Source organism: Galendromus occidentalis, unplaced genomic scaffold, assembly GCF_000255335.2.
Source record: "Galendromus occidentalis unplaced genomic scaffold, Mocc_1.1 scf7180000076951, whole genome shotgun sequence".
NCBI lineage: Eukaryota > Metazoa > Arthropoda > Arachnida > Mesostigmata > Phytoseiidae > Galendromus > Galendromus occidentalis.
The window spans coordinates 375,304-393,961 of NW_003804940.1; the positions used below are offsets into that span (position 1 = coordinate 375,304).

At 51.1% G+C, this 18,658-nt stretch overlaps 3 protein-coding genes and 1 non-coding gene across 4 annotated transcripts; 3 read left to right on the plus strand and 1 right to left on the minus strand.

The window, feature by feature from the left end:
- Nucleotides 1-2,252: 2,252 nt before the first annotated feature.
- On the plus strand, nucleotides 2,253-5,456 carry Dnz1 (DNZDHHC/NEW1 zinc finger protein 11). The gene is made up of 6 exons (XM_003740491.1): nucleotides 2,253-2,486; nucleotides 3,213-3,363; nucleotides 3,972-4,081; nucleotides 4,329-4,503; nucleotides 4,728-4,899; nucleotides 5,148-5,456. Exons 1-6 carry the CDS (start codon nucleotides 2,374-2,376, stop codon nucleotides 5,216-5,218), a joined length of 792 nt encoding a protein of 263 aa, XP_003740539.1. The 5' UTR covers nucleotides 2,253-2,373; the 3' UTR covers nucleotides 5,219-5,456.
- Nucleotides 5,457-6,910: 1,454 nt separating this feature from the next.
- On the minus strand, nucleotides 6,911-8,981 carry LOC108863794 (protein atonal homolog 7-like). Its single transcript, XM_018638389.1, has 4 exons — nucleotides 8,935-8,981; nucleotides 8,742-8,844; nucleotides 7,303-7,434; nucleotides 6,911-7,045 (listed from the first exon to the last, which is right to left on the minus strand). The coding sequence occupies exons 1-4, from the start codon at nucleotides 8,979-8,981 to the stop codon at nucleotides 6,911-6,913; spliced, it is 417 nt and encodes a 138-aa protein (XP_018493905.1).
- Nucleotides 8,289-8,361, plus strand: TRNAR-ACG (transfer RNA arginine (anticodon ACG)). Its single transcript has one exon. It is a non-coding gene; the product is annotated as a tRNA-Arg (tRNA).
- Nucleotides 8,982-13,445: 4,464 nt separating the features above from the next.
- On the plus strand, nucleotides 13,446-17,364 carry LOC100901625 (cytochrome P450 4V2). The gene is made up of 8 exons (XM_018638390.1): nucleotides 13,446-13,741; nucleotides 14,016-14,214; nucleotides 14,406-14,596; nucleotides 15,015-15,084; nucleotides 15,270-15,396; nucleotides 15,793-16,101; nucleotides 16,327-16,567; nucleotides 16,876-17,364. The coding sequence occupies exons 1-8, from the start codon at nucleotides 13,507-13,509 to the stop codon at nucleotides 17,037-17,039; spliced, it is 1,536 nt and encodes a 511-aa protein (XP_018493906.1). The 5' UTR covers nucleotides 13,446-13,506; the 3' UTR covers nucleotides 17,040-17,364.
- Nucleotides 17,365-18,658: the final 1,294 nt, after the last annotated feature.

An 18,658-nucleotide genomic window follows, 5' to 3' on the forward strand; every position in this document is an offset into this window, starting at 1 on the left:
AGATCCAAGAAGTCGTTCTGCTGCTCAAGTCGAGCTCAGTCAGTCAAGAGCTTGAGTATCTCGTTCCAAGAAAGAGAAGAAAACATCTCAAGTTCGGAATTCCCATCCGTGGCTGGAACCGGCTCTCATCGGTTCCTAGTCCCTCGGAACGATCTCGGAGCACCCCGGTCCCTCCATGACGCATCCCGCAGGTCTGTCTAGAAAAAAGCTGCGCGTACGGATCTACGAAGAGCATACTCGGCAAAGCTAGCGCGAAGAGGCGCGGCATCCTGGACCGACTCTGACGCATCGAACGCGTCGAGCGATACAATCAGACCGGGCTTTCTGCTTCACCATGAGATCTTCTTGCCGAGGGGAGTCCGGTCATCACTCTGTCCTGCGAGCAGGAGACTGCCTGATCCTGATTTCCAGGAAGCGATGGATTCTGCCTCTCAAAATCGTCACCCGGGTTTCGGTCCGCATTATTTTTGGAAGAGCAGATTCATTCCGCTCCCGGGGTCTCATGCGATTACTCGGAGATCAGTAGAGGCGCATCGAGGGCCCGCGAGGAGCTGTCTGTATTTCACTTGCTTCCCTGCGTGGAATGGAGTATCTATGCCCCCGCCCGTACGACCTCGAAGGAATCGACTGCGCTCATGGTGCGGGATTCCGCGATAAGCGCCGTCGGATCCACGAGAGCTTATCGTCGTGAAAGTCCCAACCCACATAGAACGGACCCGAGTCAATATCGGATCGTTCACCCCCTGCGCCAACGGTGCTCCAACGCAGTTCAAGCATTCCGGCTGAAAAGCTCGAGAACAGCGTCATCGTCCATGTTCGACATCATCTGACGACGCAACTGAGCATATGCACCCTGAGCGCTTTTCGGTGGCGTCAACTCGTGAATGAACTTTTTATGAACACCGTCGAGCCTTATTTAGAGGATGGTGGTTCTGGGAAGCCCGATCGCCAACCACCGAGATCCCGCTCGCAACCGATCTCGTGAACGACGCTCGAGCACCGCAGAGGGGCTGTGTATCTCTGCTGCGTTCCCTCGATCGGAGAGACCTCGGTCGTTTCGTTTCCGGAAGCGATAGAGCACGCAAATCAAACAGCCAACTCTGACCATCATAGCCCACGGAGGATGAGAATTGCCGTGTGAGAAATTCGAGACGGTCCGGATAGTCCGCGTTAGCGCCGCGCTAAGCCGCATAGGGCGCTCAACGCTGGCTCTTCGAGTTCGAAGCCACACTTAGTGCCGCGCATAAAACCGAGCAGCCGGCGGTGCATTGGGACTCTCCGTCCTTCAGAGCCGGGGTCCTTCTAGCTTCGAAGGTGTACGAAGGCTCTCACTCCAGCTTGGCGGCCTTCCGGGTCGACAAGAGAGACGGCCTTAGGATCCGACGCCGAGAGCAGCGTCGAAACGAGCTACACGGGCGTCAAAGGCTTTCGGTAACCACCTGAATCAGGGCGCCGCCGTCGGCGTCGCCGCTGCGAGCTTGCAAGCAGGCGAACATCTCGAAACCAAAAGAAACCACTCATTGAAGCTAGCTGTAAAACCATGGCCTTTTTCTATCCGATGCCCGTCTCTCTGTAGCCTCTCTCTCTCTCTCGGTCGCAAAGCAGAAAGTCATTTAGACTAGGAGAGCCGACCACAGACTCGACCGCACTACCGAACTCGCCCCCGATCCCTCAAAAACTTGGTCCGCTTCTGTCAGATCTGCCGAAAACTTCTCCGAAAACAGACTCTCCCGTTCGTCGGTTTGTCCTATTTTTTGCGTCTCGATGGCGCGACGGTTCCCGCTTTGAAGTCAGATAGTCTTCATGGAAACGCAGGATTTTCTTTCTCAAAATTGGAGCCATGCTCGAATTCGCGGACGTGGGGTGTATTTGCGATGTGAGTCTGTTCCGTCAAGATGTTTTACTGCCGCAGAGCAAATCAACCGATGCCCTCAAAGCTCTCGTGCCGACGGCCGGAACGAGCGAGCAATAACTTTTCCTCGAATGACGACTAATTCGGCTCAACTGGAATCTATGTATAAATGACATGCGCCCGACATGTGGTGCGACGCGGACGTCTCGTACGTCTCAAGATTCCTCAACCGCTCACATTCTCTTCTATGTCATCCTCCATCTGTCATAGAATTCGCTCTCGTCATTTTATCGGCGCAGGTATCTTACGACGTCAACGTCGCGCCGTGAGACACTTCCGCTCGATGGAATCCCGCGCAGGGCACACCGCACTGCCCGGAGTCCGTCGTTTTGGCTCCGAGTTTTTAGAGACGTCAGATGGTGATTCAAGTTCTGCCGAGTGCTCAGCGGATCGAACTACGGCACACGCTCGAGCCGGTGTCCAGTCTGGCAGGAATGGCCTCTGTCTGAGAGTCTCCAGAAATGACGGGTGTAGACGTGTGCGGTCTCCTATGCCTATGCCTTCTCTACGGATGTGTGGCCTACGGAGAATATGCCCTCATAGTCTGGATGATCATCCCAGTTATGTCTGACAGGTACTCCGACCAGTTGTAGGGTCCTCTGTTTGAGTTCGGAGACATTCGATCGCCCAATGAGCCAGCAGGGAGGAGTATAAAGCAGATTCTATGGCTCTGAATTCGAATTCATTCGGAAGCTCAATCCTCTGGCTATCTCCGTCGTCGCTCGTCGTTCGTCGTCAACGCGAGCCGAGTCCGCATTCTCTAGCGATGATGAGCTAACATGTGCGACATAGCTCATAGCTCACTCGAGCATCTACCATACTTTCAATAAGGTTGACCGCGACAAAGCTCGGTAGAAAAAACAGCGCTTCCTTTCGAATCCAAGGCTGAGGACAGTGTCCGACGCCGGGGGTACCGACGGTGTAGACGAAGTGACTGTATCTGATCAGCTGATACCTAGGAGAGATCGCAAAAGATGTACTCCCAAATTGGATAATGCTCCTTTGCTCCCATAAGCTGAGGGGTGTAACAACTGAGAGAAGAACTCTCTGCCGTCTTGCTCCTGGAATTTTGCGCTCGAATTTTTTCATGTCTAGCCGAGCCCCCTGTCGGAGAATCTTCCGTGGCGCTCGGAGGCCCGCATGTTCTCTTGTTCAGGTGTCCGAACCCATGGGCCGGACCACGATTTCCTTCAACTATTGTGAGGGCATTGAGTTGGTTCTTGCAGATATTTTTCGGGGCTCGAAACGCGTTTGACCTCCCTAGGTGTACAGAATGTAGTAACGGACGCCTACGTTTCAGCCTATGGGCCTACGTGCATGTTACGGTCTTCAACGTTTGTCTCGCATTCGCTCTTTGGGCCCACGGGAAAGCGAGTTTCGGGGATCCGGGCGTCGTTCCGTTGCCCAAAACGCACATAGATTTCTCCACCGTGCTTCAGCAGCAGAGTAATGTAAGTTGAAACTTCCGGCCATTCACCGCCTTACCGACGATCGAGCACCCGGTCTCCGAATACTGTCGATTCGAATGAATCGAAATTCTCGAGCTCCCAACGAACATTCGTCGGACTTGCCCGGAGCAAGGAACGCAACGAGTATTTTTTGCTGTGGTTGAATCGGATGTTCGGTTCGACCGCATGTCGCCCACAAGATCGGGAGACTGTGTGGGCTCTCGATCCCAAACTTGAAAATCTGTCAAATACGTCTCGACTAACCTTGAGAGATATTCAGAGCATGAACTCAGACTCAAATCACTATCTCTCATGAGCTCGTGACCCGTAGTCAGCGAAAGTTCCGCATTTACAGATACAATTTTACAAATTGGTGAGTCACCGTTCATTCCTCTTGGTGGTGTTCTCACGCTACTAGGGTGCGATGAGGACTCGTCGTTGGGAATCTTTCTCCGGTCATTTTTCGAATCCGGATGAAGGGCCGATTTCGGTGCTGCCTCGAGCTTGTACTCTCGACGGTGATAGACATCTCATCACCGGCTCCGGATGATGTAAACTTGTCCGATTAACTCTTCCCTGCTATATCTCCGATGTACTCTGTCCGTTTACAGAATAGCGACTGGACGATTTGCGCTCGATGTGAGACATACCGGCCGCCGCATGCTCATCATTGCCGTATCTGTAATCGATGCATCAGACGAATGGATCATCACTGTCCATGGTAACAAAAGATGACTCAGTGTGGCTTGATACTGTGGAACAGAAATCCACTAGACATACTCTGAGAGGCCAAGAAATATCCGATTCAAACTTCCTCCACGATTGCCGTTCTCGTTTTCATCGTTCATGAGTCGTTCGGTCTCCCCAGCCCTGCTGTCCGCAATAGTTCATCGGTGTTCGGATCAGGTCATGATCGTATCGAAGAGGGGGTTCGCTGCGGCTCCTTCCAATATTATTTTACGCTTCAGGATCAACAATTGCGTTGGCGAGTTGAATCAAAAATATTTCCTGCAATTCCTCGTATATACCGCCGTCACATGCTTGTATGGATCGCTTGTGGTCTTCCTATCTTGGCAGCTCGAGGAAGCCGAAGAGGAGGGAGTTCCCCTATCTGAATACCGCCAGAATAGACTCATTCATACGGTGAGTCCGCTGTTTCACTACGAATCATATCGCTCATAGGATCGGGGGAATTCTCGGCCGATTTCGTCGGGGCTTTTCGCTTCTTCGACTTCGTCCGTCCCTCCCGACGGAGACATTTCTGTCGAAGCAACGTCCATCTCGATTGAGACTTGCGACCGCGTACGCGACAGGAATGAAAACTTCGGACCGATGGGCTCCCAAGAGTTGAATCATCTAATTTTCAGGTGATATTTTTGGTGGAGTGTCTCCTTTTCGGCTTGTTCGTGATGGTGATTTTCCTCGATCAGCTGAGCAGTGTGATGCACGGACCCCAGCCAGACACAAAGAGCCCCGCTTCATCTAGTCAACGTAGGAGCAAATCATGCCGTAGCAGCATGCGTGACGTGTGTGGCCGAGGTACTAATCGCTTGTTGCGTGAAAATAGCTAGTACTCGAAATCGCAAATCTGAGCGCGACTTCTCATTTGGGTCACATGCCCAGACATAATTATGAGATCAGAGATCTACCGCGTTCCGAGCCGGAATTCCGCGGGACAATCATCAGAAGAATCTCTAGGTCACGGAGCTCTTTCAACTCATGGCGCGGACGTATGGAAATCATTTTGATCCTCACCCCTAATTTATGTTTTCTCTTTCATCGATCAGGCGCTCTGTGGAGATGGGCCGTCCCGTGTACTGCCCCGCCACATTCATCGAGATCCTCTTACGAAGTTTGACATATCGACCCTTCCGCCGTCGAGCTGTATGCGGAGCCGCTGGCTTAGTCGTCCGACTAAGCTTGATCCGCAGCGACCTGCGGAACTTTCATGGTGTCGTCATCAGTATCGTTCTCATCAGACTTTTCGCCTCTAGACGTACCTACGGTTTCATCTGTACAGAATATCCTCGGCTGATCATGAGCAGTGTGTATCTACAGTGCATGGTTCACGCATTGACTTTTGCTGCTCTAAGATTGAAATCTCCGCTTGGAATTCTGTCCGTATACGATCCATCATTATGAGCTTTTGCTCAAATGCTTGAAATGTACAACGAAAACCAAAGCTATAATTTATTTTGTGTTGTGTCAATCTGCTATGAATACTAAGCATGTAAACTTCGAGCCTCATAGACAGGTTGGTTGAGAGATGCGAGTGCGTCATACATTCAGGAATCCTCAGATATGATTCCGAGAGAAAATTCGCCGATTCATTCCGGACGCTGGACTCTACACGTTCGCTCAACAAAATGATTCCTATGGTCGATCAATCCACCGAAAGTTTCATAAATTGAAGCTGCTTCTTCGATGGAGATAGCAAGATCTTTTGTAGAGGAGGCGGGAGACGCGATGCCGACCATCATTGGTGGACTCTGGACTCATACCTTATATCAACCTTGCTCCAAAAGAGTTTGGAGAAACGCACACTTTCCGACGCAATCGACCTCTCTGCCCACCATTCCGTTGCGAACTTGTCACGCGGCGGTGAAGAGGTCTTTCTCGATATCATGATTTATCATCATCAATGGAGTTCCAATTTCTCCTAAGAAGGCTAAACGGATACGAAGCCCCACCCCGGGATCCATGAATAAAGGGAACGATGGACAGGAGTGATTTTCGTTTTTCTCTCAACACCGAATCTAATCATATCTCGCCCTGTGGTCCCTCCCCTATCTCTGCTGGGAGGGAATGCATTTCAGTTCGACCAGAACTCGCCTGCAAAGGGATTCCCAAATCACCCTCTTCCCTTTAGTTTGCATTCGTGAACTGGAAAGCGGACGGTGTTCCCTCTACGAAAGGTCAGGAGCGACAAGCCACATACGGGGAGGGGCGGACTCGATTCACCACCGAGGGTGGACAGTCATCCGCGTTCCGCACGGTGATCCGCTCACTGTTCTTGGTCCGTATGATCCGCGAAAGCTTCAAGCGCTTTCCAGCGCATACCTGCCGTGATTCTAAAAAGCGTTCGATCGGCAAATCGACCGAATTCCTGCGAGGTGATGGTGCAGCACGCGGTCCGAACTAATTGCATTACGAACCTGCATGCCATCCATCCAGCTGGAACAGGTGACCAACACCCTTAATTATAGGTAAACGAAATATTGCTTAAAGGACATTCCTCTGACTTTCTCATATACAGTCGCTCTCGGTCACCCAGCAAAACCCGCGTGACATACCACGCAGAGGGCCGTATGGAGTTCGAGCGATTTCGATCAATTCGTTCATTAATCCGTTCCCCCTCACAATTGCCCCGTACCGCATGGCCAGACTGCATCTTTCCGAACATCCTCGTGTGTCCGTGGACCTCGTATTTGTTCGACAGCAGTACAAAGCATTTCACCGAGGCGGGGGATCAGCTGGGAGTCGACCGAGCAGGATTGGCTTGGAATTGGAGCAGCAGAGGAAGAAAGCACGATCTCCGGCCGCAAAAACTTTATTGAGGATTGGAATATGAGCTCAATGACCCATCAAGTGGCGAGTGAGGATGTGGGTATTCGTAATACCGCTGTTGATATTTGTAGGGGAAATGCGGTTCCCAGCCCGATGGCTCATTATGGAGCAGGAGTTTCTGTGCGAAGAAGAGAAATTCATTCAGTCTCGTACTGAAGATTGGCTGGTTAACTGAACTAGGATCGATGTACCTTCGCGCTGCTCGTCATCACCCCTCTTGATCGATTTTTGATTATTTCTGTGACGGATTTCATGTGACACTAAGAAGCCGATGGCATTCAATCAATCGCCTTTCAGCTCCCCCAATGAGATTGCAATCGCACAGGATCCAGGGAATCAAGTTCCGAAGATCGGGAGAATATTCTAGGAGAGTACCTGTAGATAATCTATGTAAGCGATCGCCATTTTGAGAGTCTTTATCTTCGAGACGCGTTTGTCGGACGCAGCAGGGATAATCTCGCGGAGTCGATCCAAGGCGGTGTTCAAACGCTCCATCCGACGACGTTCCTGGGGGGGGAAAAGTCTTTCTCAGTGCTTTATTCATCAGCCTGACTCTATCATATGGTATTGCGAGTTTGAGTAGGTCTTCGGAATGGGACTCCACAGATTCCACACTGGAAGAGAGAAGGTCCCGTCGTGACCTTCGGCTGGCTCGAAACTCGTCCCAGGGAGCTCCTGAGGATGAGACAGGAACGGTTCTTCTCTCCGCACCACGTATTCTATCGGTCCGGGTCGCTTGAGCAGAGAGATCTGTCTCAACGAATGAGAGACACGAGAGGATAAGACGGAGCAACTCTGAGGTAGGAGAAGACCAAAAACGATGAACCCGAGCACAGGACTCATCGGAGTTCCAGCATAAAGGTTATGTTCGGCTGCCTGCTCGCTCGCTGGCTCTCTCTCCCTCGTCAGAGCTGCCGTCTCGCACGCAAAAACGACGCCGAGGGCGAATGTTCAAGTTTACACTGCCCCTAGGGGCTTGCCAGTGCTCTTGTTCGAGAGGTTTTAAGTGTTATTCTTGTGGTCGTTTCGAGTGTTCTCAAGAGGAAGTTCTCCTCGTGCTGCCGCCGCTGCCGATGTCCGTCCTCATGCCCCGCGGTGTCCACTTCCACGAAGCAGTCTTTCCTCTTTTTGGCCCACTCTATCCATTCTCGAGAGATTGGACTCGATGAAGTTTTGAGTCCGCGGTGGTATCAGAACCGGATCATAATTCATCATTCGAGGAATTTCATTGGGAAACATTGGAGATAATCGGGGGAAGCCGCCACATGAGCGCCTGGTTGAGAGAAGCCAGAAGACATCGTCAGAGCGAGCGGGCAGGCGAGCTCTTAAACGAGCCCGGCGAGAGCTCGGGCTAGCACCATGGGTCCGTGGCGCAACGGATAACGCGCCTGACTACGGATCAGGAGATTGCAGGTTCGAATCCTGCCGGACTCGTTTTTTCGCCAAGAAAAAGCTTTATCGTTTTCGACTCGAGAGTCTAGAGATCATGATAGAATGCCGGGGAAAGATACGGACCGCCTAAAGGAACAGAGCGAGGATTTTCGAATCGATGGGAAATCAACGAGGATCGCGCGAGTGTAAGAAGCCCGTCCGTATCGGGATGAGCGAAAGCTCGTTCCTTGCACGTTTGAACTTTTTCATACACGTTAAGCGTCGGAAGTGCGTTGTGATGACCATCCTTCATGTAGACACTAGCATTGGCTGTCACTCGTTTTGCACAAAGGTTCCGACTCGTTCAAACAGTTGCACTCCTCCGAACTGATTTGAAATACTCGACAACATACAAAGGCAATTTGACGTTGATTCTTCCTCACCATGGTGTTGGCGGCAGTTCTCTTCTCGACGAGATCTTCAGCATCTTCCGTTATCTTTCGTTTCCGCTTGCGCGGTGGAGATCTCCGATAGACGTCACTATACCTACAGAGGAGGGAACAAATATTTGAAAGTTCGTCACTGTTTTCTGCTCACTTGAGCACATATCACGGGCATACAAGCGATGGAACCTACTCTAAACGCTCCAGAAAGAGGTGTTCCCTGTGAGCGCCGGGCTCCATCTGGGGCATGAGTTTCTCAAATTCGTTCGCTGACCCGACACTAAGCCAGCACGGACATGGAAGGCCCTCCCCACCGATGTTTACTTTTTCGGGCGCCGCTTCTTCCCTTGGTTTCAGTTCAATCATTTCTAATTCTTCGGAGCGCAGAAAAGCATTTCGAGAATCGAGTTCGAGATCAGGGCGTTTTGTCGTCTCCGTTACTCTCTCCGCCCCATCGGAATCGGATTGCGCCGTGTCGATTCTAGAAAATCAGAGCGATACTTCTTATGGCACCCCTTCCTCGATGCACATGTGTACGCGCTGAGCTATGCAAGTCGAATTCCGAGGCATGTGGAGCTGGCCTGGGGGGACTCCGAATAGGCTGTGCATTCGGTGATTCGGATGGAAGCGGGGATAATGATATTCGATAGCAAATCAGAGCTCTTCAGGACTGCAGAATAATTTCCGATATTTTCCGTCAATGATTGCGTTGACGCAGCCGTGACCCGGTCAGCGCGGTTCCTTCATTCAAATTCATGGGTCGAAATTACAAATTGTTCGTTCACAAAAATTCGAGAAACGACTCGATATTTCAAGTCGAGGAACGGCTCGATATTTCAACTCGCGAGATGCTTCCGAACTCTGCCTCCCGAGATTTCGTTCTGTGTCTCGTGCTGTTTCGAGTTTCAACTCCATGCTCCGCCGATGCTTCCTTGAACTCGACGGCTCTGCCTCCCCACACACGCGTGCGTCGACAAGAACGATTGCTGTGCCTTGGAAATGAATTTATTACGAACTTCCTTCAAAGACTCGTGGACGCCAATCGACAGACTCTGAGAGATTCGGAACCGATCAAATTGGGCGACGCGGCCAATATCGGAATATTCGACCTGAAAAATGGAGACGCATACGGCGTGGCAAACGTTTTTTTCCAAGTGAGTTTGAACCGGGCGACATCCGAACACCTTTTAAAGATGTTCTGTCTAGAGGAGTTCCCAGACAACTTAAGCGTGGTGAGCATTTTCTTCGGAAGCTGACGGCGGCTAAGAGAAGCTCTTATCCCTTGTGTTTATGCGGAGTTGTTCATCCGATGTTGTTTGAACCGGGTGAGAGCTCGGTAGCCTTCAAGGACATCTCTATACACATGAATGTTCGCTCGACCACGCAACTTAGAGCTATTCAACCAGTTCGGTGCGAGCCGCGGGCTGACGAATATGCGAGCTCGGCCAGAGAAACCGGACGAGCCCACATCCTAACTGGATAAACGCTCCGAGATTTATGAGGTGGATCTCCGTGCGGTCGCTTCTGAATCTAGGTTACGTGAAAAGCGAAAGAAACGACGAGCCCCTTTGCCTTCCTAAGGGGAGTCGTTCAGATGACCACTACAGCATCTACCGCCGCCGTCGCTGCGGTCTGAAAACAAGAAATAAGGGAGAGAGAGCGGCTCGTGAAGCGGATTCCCAGTTATCGCCGGAAGACAGCGTCGACTTCCTTCATCTCAATACTGCGTGGGTCCGAATCTGGTTCAAGTGGGCGGACGAGGAAGATAGGAGAGGCATTTACCAAGGCTGAACTAAGTTTGCTCGGCGGAATTTAGTTCTGCGCGGAACTCCATACTCCAGCTCAGAATCGTCAGCTATAATGTGATGCTCGCGGGGAGCTCTGAATTTGTTGCTATCGGTGTAGGCGTCGCCGCACCTAGCCTACTGCGGGACTGCGACTAAGGGCCTCGAGGCACCGAAATTCAATTCATCATCTTGCAGGGCCAGATCAATGTGGACTGCGAAATCGACGCGCAATACGTGTCTCTAGAATTACCAGTCGCCATTCGCGACGTGAAAATCGTTTACGACTACAAAATGCCCCTGGCCCTGTACATGATTGGAGGCCAAGCCAAAATCGGATTCAAGGTAAAGCTTCCTTCGCAGATTCCGGGATCTCGCGAGCGAGTCAGCCCAGGTATTTCACGAGTTCAATGTCCAGGCAAAGTTCCTCGCCGTAGATTGAAATGGTTTGGAGCAATCTCTAATCATATCAAAATATTTCGGCCATGTAAGCTTCTAGGGGTGAACATTACCTTGTACGTCGCGAGAGATCGGAAGACTGGTTTGAAGCCCAAGATAACTAAGGTCGTCGTTTGGAGCACGCGAGGCTTCAAGATGGAGCTCAGCGGGGCTGGCCCAGCTTCAGCCCTGCTCGGGACCGGCTTCAACACCATCGCAAAGGCAAGATCGGACCCGGAATCATTCGACTGCATTCCGAGAGGGTTCTCGAAAAGTTTTCAATTCTCGAGATCCGCGGGCTCTCCTACGAATGAATTTCAGGTCTCACCCGTGATCATCGAGCAATTCATGAGCAGCTTGTTTGTGCTAGTAGGTCAAAAGCTCCTGCAGAATACCAATCTGCCTCTTTAATCGGTGACATCCGCTGGGGATCGGGCTTCTCATGGATTTGGAAATAGCCTCCACGCCAATGTCATAGGCGGTATGAGCCGTCATCCTCGTTTCGAACTGCAAGAGGAATCTTTTCCCGATCGGCCAAAGTTTCCTGAAAATGACGTCGATTGGCCCCGGACGCTTAGAAGATCCGCGCCGTCTGTGACAGTGAGCCTGGGAAGCAGAAATCCCGGAATTATAGGCTGAATTCTCGTTGGCTGTATAGAGTTTTGTGAAATCCGGTTGTTTTGTTCGGAACGCTTTCAGAAAAATAAGAAGAGGGTTGAACCGGATGGGAGAATGTGTTGTGTGTCGTCGTCTCATCAGAGGGAAACATCGGGTCTCCGGTGGAACCACTGTCGCCCGAAGCTTTCCGGAAATACTCGGGGAAGCTGTCTTATTCACAGTGGGTTCCGGACCACTCTCTAGGGAAATCGAAATTAAATTCGCTGAGGATCCATGGAAAGCCGCAATCGACGCCACCAGGAAAGGTCGGAAGGTGTGAAGTCGAGTCGAGCGTAATCGAGGCTCATTTCGAACAGATCTCCGATGTTCGTGCAGCTCACGGCGACCATGGTTTTATCCGAGCTACGCCCATCCAGAATATACACATGTGAAGAAACACGAGAAAGCGCTCACTCGACATCAACGTATTCGAGGACTTCGTGATTAATGTGCGTCAGAAGACAGCGACCATCATTTTCGGAAACTTCCTCCCTCGCTCCGATGTATCTGACCAGTGTATCCGTAGCTAAATTTCAATATGCGATACGCATTCAATGACCGTCGTTCAATGTCTCGGAGCTATACCTCACCTCCAGTGCGGATCCGACTCCTCCGGATGAAAACCTCCGGAGCGTTCAACAGATTCAGATACGTTCCGAATCCGTACCTCACCGAAGTATATATATATAATATCGGGACACTTGGACGATTGATTGGAATAATCTCCGTGTTCGGGAGGAGTCATTTTCTCTGCGAGTTCGCGGCTTCAACAGACAGGAAGTCCCGTGCACCGGTCTCTGTGCAACAAATTGCCTTGTCTGGGGTCGCAGCACAGTCTATTAATCATTGCATATCGTGAATCATCAGCCAAGAGACGGAGCGATCGATGCAGAGTCCATCATGACGAGTTTGACAGCTCACTGTCTGCCGTATAATTGCCGCGCACGCGGTCATCCATGAAATACAGTTCCTGCTTGATCCGAACAGCGATGAGATCGTCGACTTCACGAGTTCCTGCCTATGTCCTTCTCACTTGAAGTCCTCCGAGGCTCTTCGATGAAGGACTTGTCCGCGGGATAAGTTCTCACTTCCATGAGAAATGACGCAAACTAGTGTTTCCCGAGCATGAGGCGCAGACCGCGTCCCGACTGAGCTGGGAGTTCTCCTGGAGAGCACCTGGAAGCGTTCACTCTGGCCAGTAAGTTCAATTAGTCCTAATGGAACAGTGATAACAGCTGATGTCATCGCGTTCGACGCTGTGTAGCCCGTACTCCGATGTCTGCCGATCCCGCACGTGGAGCTGACTGATCTCGCGAATCTGAAAATGATCTCAGATCAGTAGGTCAGGGAGCCCCCAAGCATTCCACTTTCAGATCTGAAAGGAGACGGGGAGTTTGGTAGAGCAAGGTTTCGCTTCCATCCGTCGACGAGCTGCACCGGTGGGAGATTAATGACCGGAGTCGGTGTGAGAATCAGTCGAATTCAAGAATGCAGAAGATCGAAGATGAGGCCGATATCGGGAGGTCGGTTCGCCATAAACACGTTGGATCGGAAAATGACGAAATAAGTCGATGTGAGATAGTTGAACCCTTTCTCTCGCAGCTCGCTTGGAGTCAGAACGTCACTCAGGGATCACCCTTTCGGATCGCTCGATCGGTTTCCTCCTACTCTTCAACAGAAGGTAAATGATGCTTGCCGAAAGAAGACAAAGATAACGTCTCTCTCCTCTGGTTCCTCGTTTATGACGTGTTTCCTGTAAGAGTACCGATGCGACTTCTAAGGAGCACGACAGAACGTCTGCCGCCTCGTTTCGAAGCACAACAAACAGCCTCGAAAGAAGTGCACCGAATCGTCATCTTCGTGGGCCGCATTGGATATTTTCAAAAATGACGATCCTCCTGGATATTACTCTCTGTGCCGTGCTCGCGGTGATCGGGTACTACGTTTTCGAAATCGCGAGGCTTGTGTACGCGTTCAGAGGTATTCCGAGGCTGCACGAGAGCTTTCCTTGTTCGTTACCGCTGGATCTCATCTTCTCGATGCGGCGCCTCAGAAAGAAAGTGAAGAAGCAGCCTGAGAAAGCCGTCACGCACGAGTCGAAGACGAAAATGTATCCACGATGTGAGTATTTCGTTTGACATCGAGTCCGGAGGAATCCGCGTACTGGTCAGTGAGGAACGCCTTCGTCCCTACTCATCCTCGCATCCCGTCCGATGATTGAGGACTAATCGAAAGTCCAGCGGAAGTGACAGACCCAGTCTCTATCTCAGTCGGCGAGATTCGTTCGGAGCCCCGCAGCATTGGCGTGCGTTCCTCAGAGTGGGCGATTCCGAAGGAAAGCTCCCGGGTACATATCTTCGCCGATTGAATATTTGATTTTGATCTTGAATCCCAGGGCTCTTCAAAGCGATGGACGTTATGGTCCCGCAGTACTACGATCAGCCTGTGGTCTGTTGCCTAATCGGACCGAAGGGATTCGTTCTCGCGTGTACTCCCGAAAGCGTTGAAGCAATCTTGTCCAATGTTTCAAATGTCAACAAGGGATTCAGCCATCATTTCCTCAAACCCTGGCTGGGGAATGGTTTGCTATCCAAGTGAGTCCGCCCTGAAGAATCCCTGTTGATCCCGTCGGAAGGTTACCAGAAGGGCTCATTTTACAATTGACTGAATTATTCAAACAATCGGTCATGCGTCGATGACCACCGTTGATCGACCCGAGCTTCTCTGGGAAGCTTTTCGGGAACCGAGCCTGTCATAAAACTTAGACTCTTGGAATACATTTCAGCCCCGGCGATACCACCTGGAAGGTACATCGGAAAATGCTCACGCCCACGATGCATTTTCGAATTTTGGACGATTATCGTCAAACCATGAACGAGAACGCACTACGGTTCGTCGATAAGCTTCGCCGATTGAACAATGAGCAAGTCGATATCTACCCCTTGATCCGGATGTGCACATTCAGCATACTTTTCGGTAGGTGCACATCGCATTCATCGAATCGGAGTTTTTCGATTCATAGTGACGGTCACGCGGTATCGCTGCGTCTCGTATTCCTCGGGGATTCCCCTGACTGAGTTCTGTGAAGAATCCGCCAGCGGGTTCCATCTTGATGGGAACTCTTCCTCCGCACTGCATTCAAGTCTTCCTGTCGCTGACAACCAGACATGCCAATGATTTTATGATAGCTCCGGAGGTCACTCCGGGCCCTTTCCCTGGCTGAGATCCTCTCGGGGTTGATTCCGATCGGTTCGTGATTCGCGAAGCAGTGTCCGGAACAGTAGACCGTAGAGATCAGAGCTCGAAGACGCGTCGAAACTTTTTCTTCGCCTCGGACGAGACGAATGAAGACAACCATCCCGAGCTGTCTAACGCTCTATGGAATATTCCTCAGAAACCGCCTTCGGGATTCGATTGGACGAGAACGATCCAGAACACCTGAATTTCCTCGGCGACTGCGATGAGTAGGAATCTCTATGCTCATGAATGATTTCTGATCTCGATGAGGTCGACTCTCGACCTCTTGAGACTTCATAAGTCGTCCCGACGATCGTTTGTGGCAAACGCTCCATGAAGTGGGAAGGAAATCACAGCTTCTGCGCATCCTTTCCGTTCGGGATCACGACATCTACTATTCGGATTGTTGCAGGTTGGCTGACCGGATTCTCGCGAGGATCATAAATATTCCACATTGGTTCGACTCGGTTTTCCGGCATACTTCGGCTGGACGCCAAATGGAAGCTGCCAGTCTAAGGATTACCGATTATATATATAAGGTAAATGATGGGAAAGACGCTCCGCTGAGAAAAGTCGAAAGGCGGGGCGACCGCACGTCACCACGGAATGAGCACCAGTAGTGAAGCGGGCTCTTCGCGAGGGCATTAGTTTAATCCTAGCTATTCGAGTGAAGAAAGCATCGGCGATCGGTACAAAGAATGGATTAAGCCGGTAAACTCCACCGCTAAACGGGCTTTTTCCGCCTCTTGAATCCGTCCCCATTTGACAGGCATCAGACGGGTGTTGAGCTCGCGGTTCCTTGTAAAAGTAGTTTCCTCGACTGTAGATACTTCGGACGGAAGTTCCTAGTTTGCCCGCGTCTTCGATAGCCTTCGGATGCTGTCTCGTCTCAAGCCGCGTCGGAGAATCGAGACTAAGCGGCCCTCCTTCTCCAGGTCATCGATATGAAACTGGCTTCGCTCGAGAATAACAACGAGATGGGGAAGAGTTTCATCGATACCGTCATCAAAATGCACCAAGATGGTCTCTTGAGCCGTCATGACGTTCGGGATCATGTCGCAACCTTCATTGTCGGGGGTTTCGACACAACCGCGACGGCAATGGCCTACACCCTCCATCTCCTGGCTCACCATCCGGAAATGCAAGAAGAACTGCTCAACGAAGTTGAAAGCGTCGTCACTGATGACGCGAGTGTTTCGAAGGAGCAATTGAAGATGTTGACCTTGACCGAGGCTGTCACCAAGGTGAGAGAGCTCCCGGCTGAGGCAATTTGATTCGATGAGGAGACGAGATAGGTACACCTCCGCATCATTCTGCCTCGTCGCCGTGGATCTCGTCATGGAACAGGGAACAGGGATCTCGAGTTCGGATATCATTGCTATCGAGACACCTTCTAGTCTTGGGCCTGCTTTCCGAGTTCGTTAACTCATCGGAACAATCTCGGAACACGCCGATCGTTCGAATTGCAGGAATCGATGCGACTCTTCCCCCCGCTGCCAATGATAACTCGGAATGTCAGTAAGCCCGTCCGCGTTGGGAAACATGTGATACCTTCAGGCACGGTGGGCCTGGTCGACATTTTCCACCTCCATAGGAACCCCTGCGTCTGGGAGGATCCGGAAAAATTCAAGCCCTCCAGATTCCTCGACTCGAAAAACAGGCATCCCTACAGCTTCGTGCCATTCTCTGCAGGACCGAGAAACTGCATCGGTCAGTGATATATGGGAAAGACGTCCATTTATATCGATAGATATGGCGTGAACATATTTATATACGGTGGAGTCAATGTCTGTGATTTTTCTGATCCCCCGGGAGGAGCCCGTCCCTAGCGTGCAAAACAGGCAGCTGAGGGGGGATCTCCGACGGACGTGGAGAGTTCATCCCGCGCCTGATCAGGATGTCGATGGTCTAGTCCAGCGTCCAGTACGACAGAGAGGCCCCTCATTTTGAGCGGAAAGTTCGAGTCATACAAATAATTCGATCCAGAGTGGATCTAAGCATGCATTTTTCTTCTGTAGGTCAGAAATTCGCGAATCAAGAAGACAAAATTCTCCTCGCTCACATCGTTAAGAACTTCACGCTGCACACGGACCAAGCAAGCGACGATCTTCGATTGAGCTTCGATCTGATCCTCAGACCACTCAACGGCATATCGATTCGTTGTCAGCCGCGGACCGTTTGAGCACCTCCGCACAGCTTCGAGGAGGCATCGATGTCCCGGAAAAAGAAATTGTTCTGTTTCGCTCGGCGAGATGAATTTTTCCGAGACCAAACCTATGTGATCGCAGGGAGCCGAGACTCCAACAGTGTATCCGAATCGTGATCGGCTCGTGGTCGCGACTCTCAAAATAAGGAGAGTACGCTGTCGCTCCCCAAGAATATTCCCAAGACTCAGCGTGACGAGATCAGAAATATACGGTTTCGTAAAATCTAGAATCTCGAATTTGACCCTGTTTGTCGAACACTGAAGAAATCCTGAGCGTCCATCGAATAAATTGAACTTGGAAGGTCGTGTCAATCGAGCGGCGTCATTCTAGCGCGTGACGCGATCCACACCCGTTCCTGAGACTCATCGCGCGGATCGGATTTCGTTGCCCAGGTAGTCAAACTGCGCCTCCGGTGTATTCCGGAGCCTTCATCACGGTATGCCGAAGAGACTGCGCAGCCCAGCTTCCTCTTCGGTCTATCTGCGCAGGAACAACTCCTAACGAGAGAGGTAGCACGATCCAGATCTGAATTTCAGGGAACGACTCCCGGTAGGAATTTCTGATGTAAACACTGACGCATCAAAGATTCGTGAAGCCTCCGATTGGAGTTCAGCCTTCTGACTTCGTATCGGGTTCCTGTGTTTACAGATAGGGAAAGTCTGAGCCGTCTCGAAAGTAAGCGATTTAGGATCCTTCCTCGTGGAATCAGTGATTTGAGTACCGCAGCCTGAGAACGCCATGAAGTTCGCCGTCTCTTTTGTTATACTCTTGTATCTGGGTTGTGTGAGCGCTTTTCCCCTAGACTCCGGTGAGTGAATACGAGAATAATTTCCGGAGCTTCATGACTCTCTTCTGCGGCGGGGAACGCATACTTGGATGTCCAAATGAATGAGGGACGTATGTAAGTTATGCGTATCGTGAGAGCTGGGCAAAGAGAGAGATTTGTTGCTAAGACTATTCGGAATGTGGATCTCCTAATGTCGACCCTCTCGTAATATTCCTGCTCCGAAACGGATGGTGGATGTCCCGGTACCAGTGGCGGACACGGCATACACTGTAGCACTCCCGTTCCGAGAAAAACAGAATTCAATCTGTGGGATCAGCTCCTCTAGGCATGGGCATTTCTTCGCTCACGTGCCATCCTCGATCCTCCGACAGCTTACGTTTCCTTGAATCTGCTTTTCGCTAGCTGCAAACCTCGGTGTTCCGTACGGCTCTACGATCCGCGTTCGCCATGAACGCTCCGATGGTATGAGCTCATTCCTCGAGGACCCGCCTCAATCGGTCGCTGCGGATGATCGACGACGCTTCGGTATAGCGGCGCGGCGCGTATTTTTGTAGAGAAATAAATAATTCAGCGGGGAAAGACATCGACAGTATGGGCAACGCAATAAGTTTCTATCAAACTGTCAATACTTCGACGAAATAAAACCAAATCAATAAGTTTCTATGCGACCCGGGGCTTCACTGGCAAATTATTCTCTGACGTCGCAGCGACCCCTGTTCTCGCGTAACAAGGGAATCTTAGTAACTCGGAAGTCTCGCACTCAGGACGTTCACTCCGTGAGGGATCGCGTCAGGATCCCGCGGCGGA

What these genes read in the sequence shown, in the direction of transcription:
- Dnz1 (XM_003740491.1), top strand. Translation starts at nt 2,374, where the DNA reads ATGACGGGTGTAGACGTGTGCGGTCTCCTATGCCTATGCCTTCTCTAC. An exon ending in TGCTTCAGCAGCAGAGTAAT is followed by an intron (nt 3,364 to 3,971) that starts GTAAGTTGAAAC and finishes GTCCGTTTACAG; the next exon opens with AATAGCGACTGGACGATTTG. An exon ending in ATGGATCATCACTGTCCATG is followed by an intron (nt 4,082 to 4,328) that starts GTAACAAAAGAT and finishes TTTACGCTTCAG; the next exon opens with GATCAACAATTGCGTTGGCG.
- LOC108863794 (XM_018638389.1), bottom strand. Translation starts at nt 8,981, where the DNA reads ATGGAGCCCGGCGCTCACAGGGAACACCTCTTTCTGGAGCGTTTAGA. An exon ending in CTCTTTCTGGAGCGTTTAGA is followed by an intron (nt 8,845 to 8,934) that starts GTAGGTTCCATC and finishes CCTCCTCTGTAG; the next exon opens with GTATAGTGACGTCTATCGGA. An exon ending in CTTACATAGATTATCTACAG is followed by an intron (nt 7,046 to 7,302) that starts GTACTCTCCTAG and finishes TTCTTCGCACAG; the next exon opens with AAACTCCTGCTCCATAATGA.
- LOC100901625 (XM_018638390.1), top strand. Translation starts at nt 13,507, where the DNA reads ATGACGATCCTCCTGGATATTACTCTCTGTGCCGTGCTCGCGGTGATC. An exon ending in GGGAATGGTTTGCTATCCAA is followed by an intron (nt 14,215 to 14,405) that starts GTGAGTCCGCCC and finishes AATACATTTCAG; the next exon opens with CCCCGGCGATACCACCTGGA. An exon ending in TGACCGAGGCTGTCACCAAG is followed by an intron (nt 16,102 to 16,326) that starts GTGAGAGAGCTC and finishes TTCGAATTGCAG; the next exon opens with GAATCGATGCGACTCTTCCC.